At 46.8% G+C, this 8,774-nt stretch overlaps 1 protein-coding gene across 1 annotated transcript; it reads left to right on the top strand.

The window, feature by feature from the left end:
- Nucleotides 1-217: 217 nt before the first annotated feature.
- WNT2 (wingless-type MMTV integration site family member 2) lies at nucleotides 218-7,669 on the top strand (the record flags this gene model as incomplete). Its single annotated transcript, XM_010186953.1, has 2 exons — nucleotides 218-482; nucleotides 7,440-7,669. Coding segments are annotated over 2 exons (495 nt in total), but the record flags the coding sequence as incomplete, so codon positions are not given.
- Nucleotides 7,670-8,774: the final 1,105 nt, after the last annotated feature.

Below are 8,774 nucleotides of genomic sequence, written 5' to 3'. Positions count from 1 at the left end.
AGGGTAAGTCCACCGGCCCAAGGACCTGTGGGGTTGAGTCAAGCAACCAGAGCAGACCAGCCATGTGGGGATGACTAGATGCTACCAGTGGGTGTCACTACAGACCGTGATTTGGAGGCACACTGCAAGCCTGGCACAACAGCCTGTGTGGGAAAGGTCTGGAAACATAAATTCCTGTTTGTTTTACCTGTGTGTGTTTTACTGCATTTCTAAACAGGCCGTGAAGCGGTTTTTGAAGCAGGAGTGCAAGTGTCATGGTGTGAGTGGATCGTGCACTCTAAGGACCTGCTGGCTGGCCATGGCAGACTTCAGGAGAACAGGAGATTATCTGTGGAAGAAATACAACGGAGCGATTCAGGTGGTCATGAACCAAGATGGCACGGGTTTCACTGTGGCCAATAAGAGATTTAAGAAGCCAACTAAGAATGACTTAGTATACTTTGAAAGCTCTCCAGACTACTGTATCAGGGACAGGGATGTAGGTAAGTGTCTATTGTTACACAGAAATGGTTTCATTTTGGACATTTGTACTTTGAATGTCAAAAATTACCATTCTTATTGACTGTGTGTATACATATATATATAAATCCATGCATGTAGCCAGCAGGAAACAGGTAGGAAGATGTTTTGACAAAAGCTGCTTTCAAAGCAAGTTTGAGTTATGCCCTGGAGGCAGGCCCATACCGTACACAGCTGCATCCACATTGTATCGCACAGCTCACTCCAGCGTTGCCAGATGCAACTACAGCAGCGCCCCATCCCGTGATGTCCCTGTGGTACCACACAGGGTGAAAGAACAGAGGCCGGAGGGGCACAGCACACTGCATCAAGTGACACAGCTGTCTGTTCCTCTTTACGCGGCAGTGGAGACTTCTTCTAAAACCATCACATTTTCTGAAGAGTCCTGCCAGCCCCAGTGGGAAGAGGTAAAGTTTCAGGGCTGCCATTAACACTGAATTTTTCTGCTTTTGGAGATTTCAGTAGAGGCGTGCTTAGCAGTGTTACAGGATTCAAGGCATTGCCAAGCACCAGGAGTCCTGCTAATGGTCCTTGATCCATGTATGGTATCTCCTGATGTGGTAATTAAAAGCTAGCAACTAGAAAACCAAAAGTTTGGGAAAGAGAGACAGGCTGAGTAATGTATGAAAGATGTTGTGGAACTAATTAATAGATTCTATAACGTACCAGATTGCACCCAGTATGACTTATCCCTAAGTATCTGGATAGCAATGCAACTCAACTCTTTTTGGCACCGCTGCATATTTACAATCCAAGTTTACTTGGAATAAGCATTGCAAAACAACTGTACTTAAATAAGAACAATATGTGAAATCCTGATCATGTACTGTTGACTTCAGTGAACCCAGAATTTCATCCAGTACACCTACATTGTATAGTGTTTCTGGTTAGTTGAGTAGTCAAGGTAATTTAAAATGTTATTTATGGCTTTAGCAGGTGGTGCTTATTACCTGCACAAGCACATATTGTTACTTGGATAGTGATTGATACTGGAAAGTGCAGTACTGTCATCCAAGTGAATGTATGGGCATATTGTGGCATTGTGCAGAGGCTGACTTGGCAGGTTATTCAAAACTTAATTTCTTGAGGTTGCCTGGTTCATTGTGAAACCCGTTATTCCTTTCCCCTTCAGAGAAGAGCCTGTACGTGACCCACTTATATGTAAAAAAGTTGTTTAATAATCTCTTTGTACTAAGCCTAATCTCATCTGTCAGTCTTGTTATCATGGAGGAGAGCAGGCATTTTTCACCACAGTGTTACGTGCACTTGCTTCATCCTGTCAAACCTGACCAGAGATGGCAGAGTCTGATGTGTGCTTTGGCTCAGCTCAAGATAAAGCTGTGATAAGATGAGGCGGTGTTTCCTTGCTGCCCAGAATTCAGAGAATGTGGCTGTTTGGAAGAGCACATTTTTGGCAGTCTGCAATAAACATTTAATGGGGTGCAAGATGAAAGGAAGGTGTAGAAGGGTGGGTGTTGGTCTCTTCTTCCATGTAACCAGTGGCAGGACAAGAGGAAATAGCTTCAAGTTGACCCAGGGGAGGTTTAGATTGAATATTAGGAAAAATTTAGTTACTGGAAGAGCAGGAGGAAGTTCTTTACTGAGAGGGTCGTCAAACACGGGAACAGGCTGCCCAGGGAGGTGGTGGAGTCCCCATCCCTGGAGGTGTTCAAGAAACACGTGGATGTGACACTTCAGGACGTGGTTTAGTGGGCATGGTGGTGCTGGGTTGACAGTTGGACTTGATGATCTTAGAGGTCTCTTCCAACGGTAATGGTTCTGTGATTCTGGGAAGATGCCCTGCTGCTCGCAAAGAAAGAATCAGGTGAACAAAATCTGGTCTGGCTTTGAAAGAGGTCATTTTGGCAGCTGACCAGGATTTTTTCTTGATTATCTTTGGTTTGCCCTGTTGAACGCTCTGCAGTGTCAGCCCTGGTAAATGGCTGGAGATGACATGAGTTTATGGGAGTGTGAGTTTGGAAATAGGTGGGGAGCATGTCAGCATCAGCTGCATGTAATGCCACAGTGCTTTAGTATGTGCTGTAATAGCATTCTGCCTTTCGTTCTCTGGGGAATTCAAGCAATTTAGTGCTTCAGGGGAAAAAATAAAGTCTATGTGGAGGTTGGTTAGTATTGGGACTGAAGGGAGGATTCGCAGAGCAAACCTTATGAAGTGTCGCAACTTGACCAGGAGACAGCTTCTTAAACTGTAAAATGGCAAAGCCAGTGTCCTCTGTGTGTTAACACGGATGAACCAGTAAGTCAAAGGTGCTCAGGAGTTTTATCAGCAGCAGCCTATCCAAAAAAACTATGGATCTCATCTGCTACTGCTGGGGGTTTCAGTGGTGGCTCTTCTCTTTGGTGCTAGGTCTGAACCCACCCCACTGGGTCTGGCAATCTGACTGGGGAGGCAGCTGGACCTACCTACATGAATCGCACCTACAAAGTGAAAAACATGTTGTTACTACTGTTTTCCTGGAAGGAAAAGAGGAAAGATTGATTCTGGGAGAAAGAGAACATGGAAAACACTAATAGCAACTCAATAGCAAGAGAATGTAATAACCTGACCACCTCTTATCTACCATTAAGATTTCATTACTTTTAGAAAAGGATCTTAGAAGAAGAGAATCTTGAGAATCTTTAGATTTAGAAGAGAATCTTAGACTCTTAAAAGAATCTTTAGAAGATTTTCAGAAGTATTCACTTAACTGCTCACATGGATCATGAAGTATTTTTTTACTCAAAATTTTATACTTGTAATTTCATAGAAACAGAGGTAGGATATCTCAGGGAGCTTTTGAAAATCTTGTCATGAACTTACAAATTTTACCACACTTTTCATGATCTTCCCTTATATTATTATAAATTTCCAGCTCCCAAACCAATGCAAGCACATACAGGACTACACAGGGAGAGACCTGTTAGAAGTGACAGTGCTGTGAAGGAAACTAAAGTGACAGCTACACACGTGGCAGTCCCACGGTCACATGTTCTCTCTTACCCTGAATGCGTAACTTCACCTCCAAAATGCTCTGAAAAACCCTCTTGCTTGTCTGCTGCTTGTCAGAAGCATTTTAAGTTTTGAAAGATTGTGATTTGACCACCCATGCATGTTTTGAATGTACCAGTGGACAGAGCAGACAAAGCAGAGACCGCTTTAGGAATAACCATGTGAACAGCCATAGTGTGGGCATCCCCACAGCTGCCCAAGCCTCTGTTACAGGCTGTTGTTCATGGAGACAATTAAAGCAGTGTGATGCCTTCCTGCAAAAGAAAATATTTTAGAACAGGTTTACTAAAAATTAATTTGTACAAAGCTACCAAAAAAATGGAGCCAGTGTTTGAGTGAAGCCTCTTCCTTCAGACCACCACCAAAGTGTGTAGAGCAAGCTGAGCTCAGCTCCGTGTGCTGAGGTGGTGCGTATCAGCAGGGAGGTTGCGTCCCCAAGCATGGACACCAAGGTGGAGGTGGTGGGTGAGTGTCAGGATGGTGTTGGTGAGCCTGTGTTGACTGTTCACAGCTGTTCCGGTAGCATGGTTTGGCCATGTGGAGGAGGTGGTGGAGCAGAGGCAGGACATGGCTATGTGTAGATGGTCTTGAGCTGCTGCAGCAGTCCCTTAGGACCTACTGCAAACTCGTGTGCCATGTGCTTCAAGTCATCCGTAGATTTCTGCCTCACATGGTCCCAGTTTGGGTGCTGTCAAAGCCAGCATCACTGCCTCTGCCTGTGCATGGGCATGGGGTGGAGGTAATGTACCCAGATAGTGGTCTCTTGTGCCATCTTCTGTGTCCCCAGCAGGCAGACAGGGTGCTGTGTCTGGGTCTGAGGCCCCTCCACACCTGGTCTCCTGGTGGAAAGCACTGTGGAGATGCACGTGCAGTGCTACGGCCACCCCCCTGGAGCTGTGCATGGGGTGACAAAACCGTATGCCCAGGGTGAGCTGCTTTGGGTCCTTCAGGGATTATTTTTATGTTAGTTTATTTCCCCTGCTGCCCCACATAAGCCATTTACTGCATTTCTGAGATGAATGAGGCCAAGTCTGGGGTGAAATTAAAATGTGAAATTAAATTGTAGCCTGCAAAGTATTGGTGTTGGGCAAGATGTGTTAGTGCTCGAGGTGTGTAACGCATGGAGGGAAACCAGTCCTGATCTACATCAGAAACTTCTCACTGAGGTTAGCTGCGTATGCTCAGTCCCTGTGTGACTTCTTGGCGCATATCCCCCAGTTTATACATTGCAAACACATTGGGTGCAGGCCCAGCCCCATGCAAGCTGACAGTGGGGCTCACAATGACTTCCTTCGGGGCAGCTCTGCTCCAAGCGTGGTCCTGCAGGGGAGCAGTGCAATTGCCCCAAGAGGGAGCTGGGAGGTTACGGCAGCTGTCAGTGGCTGTGGAAAGGCAAGTGAGACACAGACTTGCTCTAAACTGACTCTATATAAGCTGTTTTTATCAGTGTGTCACTGTCTCTTCATTGCCAGCCTGGGAAATCCCAGCTTCTCTGAACAAGGCTTCCTCCAGCCTGCACTGCCTGGTCTCTGGGCCCTGCTGTACCCAGGGGTTGTACAGGAAACACATGGATATTTCTTGGTTTGAAAAATAGCTTCAGAGATACTTTTCTGTGAATAATTCCTTTTTTTTTTAATTCCCAGGTGCTTGTGTGGAAACCAGTTAATTGTTTTGCTGCTTTTTTTTTCTTTAGGTGAAAGTCAAGTAATGAACTTTTTTTCTTGAAGCCAGATTTTTAATCAATAGAAATAGAAGGAAAAATCTCACATTATAAAGGAATAAATACATTGTAGTGCTTTAGGAATGGGACAAATATTTTTCGATTTACCATACGTTTGCTTAAGACAACAACTGTGCAAACCAAGAACAAAAGGCTTGATGTATGGGCTGTAAAGTTGGCAGTATTACAATGTGTGGATGTTTTGGCAGGTACAATGTTGTGTGTCGGCATGGCAATTCCAGCAGTTAAAATAAAAACAAAGAGGTTGCACGAACACTTTTTACAAGTTAGAACATACCCCTGCTGCTTCAGCGATGGGAGGTGCATTACAGGTAGCAGGCAAAGCTCAGAAGACTCTGCCTCATTTTATTTCGTGTCCTCTGCTGTCTCCATCACCTGGGTACATGAATGCCTGCCTAGGAGTGTGGTACTTCGGCTGGCTGCTCGCAGTCAGGTATCGCTCATTTTCTTTCTCATGAGAGAAACCACAGAGATGCTGAAGATGCTGTTTGAGCTTTAAAAAAGCATTGGTTTTGCTCAGAAACTAAGCCTTTACACGAGCCTGTTTCCTCTTTTCTCACGTTATGTGGATAATTTAGTCTCCTCTCCTAGTGGTGTAGTAAATGTTGGAAGCTGTGTTGTGGGCAGTATCAGATGATACCGGCTTCTGACTGCCTGATAGTGGGTGAAATAATTTTGATTTTGAAGCCAGTGGGTGCATCCCAGTCAGGTTCTCCTTCGCTGTTGTGAGGTCTCCCCAAACATCTGGAAATGGGAACTTTGGAGCTGGAATCTGACACGTGCCTCAGCTAAGGAATGCAGCCAGACCTTCCTGGGCACCTCGTCACAGCTGGGCGTGATGCCCCGTGCCTGGCCTCGCATGGAGGGGGCCGTGGGGTCTGCCTGCACCCCCAAGAACCAGGTGGCCCTGCTCTGCTCCCGGTCGGGGACACACTGAGCTGGAGAGCAGGTTTGGTTTGGAGAAGGGACGCCTGGGCGGCCACCACAAAATGGTGGGACAGCAAAGGCCATTGAGTGTTCTCATTTCACACGAACCACGCACAGAGAGCAAAACACTGAGCAGTTTGAAATCCAACCCAAATTGAGGTTGTTAGAGGTTTTTGTCCTGGGTGTGCTGCGTTACGCAGCCCAGGCACTCTGGGACTTTGGGACTAGGTCCTATCAGCGAGGTAAAGCAGCACACAGCAGAGAGAAGTCAGACGGGAGTGAAAGGGAGCCCATGCAGGAATTCACACCAAATTCCTAACACAGGATGTTAATCATACAAGTCACAAGCTTGGCCTTTGTGCCTTTTTTGTGGTCTGAGCAGAGAGGGCAGGGCAAGCCCCTGCAAAGGTGGTTCCTCGGTTGTATTTTGCACCGTCTGGGATGGGCTGAATGTTGCTGTGGGCTGACACAAGCCCCAGCACTTGTGTTCCAGTGTCTCTGCTGTTTGCACAGCATCGTGAATGGAAGAGGACACGGTGGCCAGGAGCAGGGTTTGGGTTGCTTTCTGCCACCAGCTTCCTACAGGACAACAGGCGAGCTGCATAGCTCTGAATCCTGAGCCCTGGTCCCTGCCTACATCAAGGTTTTCACATCAACATGAGGTGCTACCCCAAATAGCAGAGACTTTAAAGTGCTCTCCAGCTGCCTCCCCAAGGATGCTATGCAGAGCGCTGCTCCATGGGCAGCAGTGTGAGCAGGCTCGGACCCTGAGGAGATCCGGGATTTATCAGGGTGCAGGTGCAGCTCTGGCTCCATTCAGTGCATCCTCTCCTCCCTCCGCCTTTTCCCTCTCTGGTGGCTCAGTAGGTCTTCGCTTGGTTGCCACATGGCACACAGCCCTGGGGGACTGGATGCATGGGGCAGGAGGGGGCTGCACAGCTGTTTGGGGAGGGTATATGCTCAAGAGGTGCTATGGAAAGGTGAAGCAAAGCACGATGGTACTAACAGAATGGGGCAGAGCCTTGAAGTATTGTGTCCATGTTACTACTTCTTATCTCCAAAGCTGATTTCCAGGATAAGTTTGAGAGCAGGTTACCTTATTTCTGTGACTTGATATTGAATCTCTGGTGATGTGATGTTGAAGGATCAAACACATTGCAAACGATGATTCCTGTACCTATTTTCATATGCTCCTGTCCTTCCTTAAAATCCACCTCCCGACCTTCACTGTTTCCTTTGCAGGGTCCCTGGGGACAGCGGGTCGGGTCTGTAACCAAACCTCCCGCGGCATGGACAGCTGCGAAGTGATGTGCTGCGGCAGAGGCTATGACACCTCCCGCGTCAGCAGGATGACGAAATGTGAGTGCAAATTCCACTGGTGTTGTGCTGTGCGCTGCCAGGACTGCCTGGAAGTGGTCGATATTCACACCTGCAAAGCGCCAAAGAGCGCTGGCTGGGCCTCCCGGACGTGATGCTCGAGGACCACAGACTCTGCCCTTTCTGGTCCAAGGAATGCATCCAAGGTCTTCTTAACTTTCACAGCAGTTTTTCCTTTGTCTTTCATCACACAGAAATCTGTGTAATTAATACAAACTCCACAGCATTTACTTCCCACTTCTGCATGCAGAGCTGTCTGTGTATAAACTGAAGCAGCTCTGGGAGGATGTACTTCTGCCCGGACTTTTCCAACCAACACCCAACTCTCCTCCAGGCTCCTCGTGGCGATTCCTTCCTGCCATCGGGAACACAGCAAGACACAAAGATGGGGCATTTTATACCATCACCACCACCAGCCGCGTGGACTGAGCTTGCTCAAGTGTCTTCCAAGGGATCTTGTGCTGGTCACAGTCGCGCCCTGGATATCGAAGTGCTCAGTAGTTTGAGCACAAGTTTCTGATTCCTCCATGAGAGAAAATTTGGGGCCAGGCTGTGTGAAAGGCTTTACCGGAGGAGTGTTTGTCCATTCCCGATGGACGGGAGTCTGCAGTGAGGTGACAGCTGAGGCCACGCTGGCTGCCATTTGCACGCTGCAGCTTCCTGTGGGACAGAAGTTGGCCCACGGTGAAAAGCAAAGGAAACTGCAGGAGATGCATTCAACCACAGCATTTTCATAAACTATTAAAGAGTCAAAGCAAATGTTTTAGTTATATATTTGTGAAAGCTTGCTTTGAAAGCTCTTAAAAGATCATTAATAGTAACTGCTGAGGTTTTTCGTGATCTGAAGGATCGAAGAGAAGAGGTTTGTTTCTCAGCCTTGTGAGAGCTGGGTATAGGACACTCAGCTCCCTGAGGATAATGTTTCCTATTTTTCACTCACTGAATAAGCAGAAAAGCTTTTGCAGAAAGCTGATGAAGAAGGAAATACCTTGTCTCTGTAATGATCAGGTTTCTAAAGAATCTATCAACTTCTATGTTCTGTTAAATTTAATAAATCTATTAAATGTGTTCAGAATGATACTTTCTGTTCAGATGGGGACTTCCAAATGAGACTTTTCATTGAATACTTCTGCAAAAACATATGGCTGAGGGTGCGTTGGCCTTTGATGGAGGCAGTTTCACGTTGTGCTGGGCTGGGAT

This window comes from Mesitornis unicolor, unplaced genomic scaffold (genome assembly GCF_000695765.1).
Source record: "Mesitornis unicolor isolate BGI_N332 unplaced genomic scaffold, ASM69576v1 scaffold25816, whole genome shotgun sequence".
In the NCBI taxonomy this organism is placed as follows: domain Eukaryota; kingdom Metazoa; phylum Chordata; class Aves; order Mesitornithiformes; family Mesitornithidae; genus Mesitornis; species Mesitornis unicolor.
The sequence above is the reverse complement of the archived record's forward strand: the minus strand, read 5'-3'. Positions and strand labels throughout refer to the sequence as shown.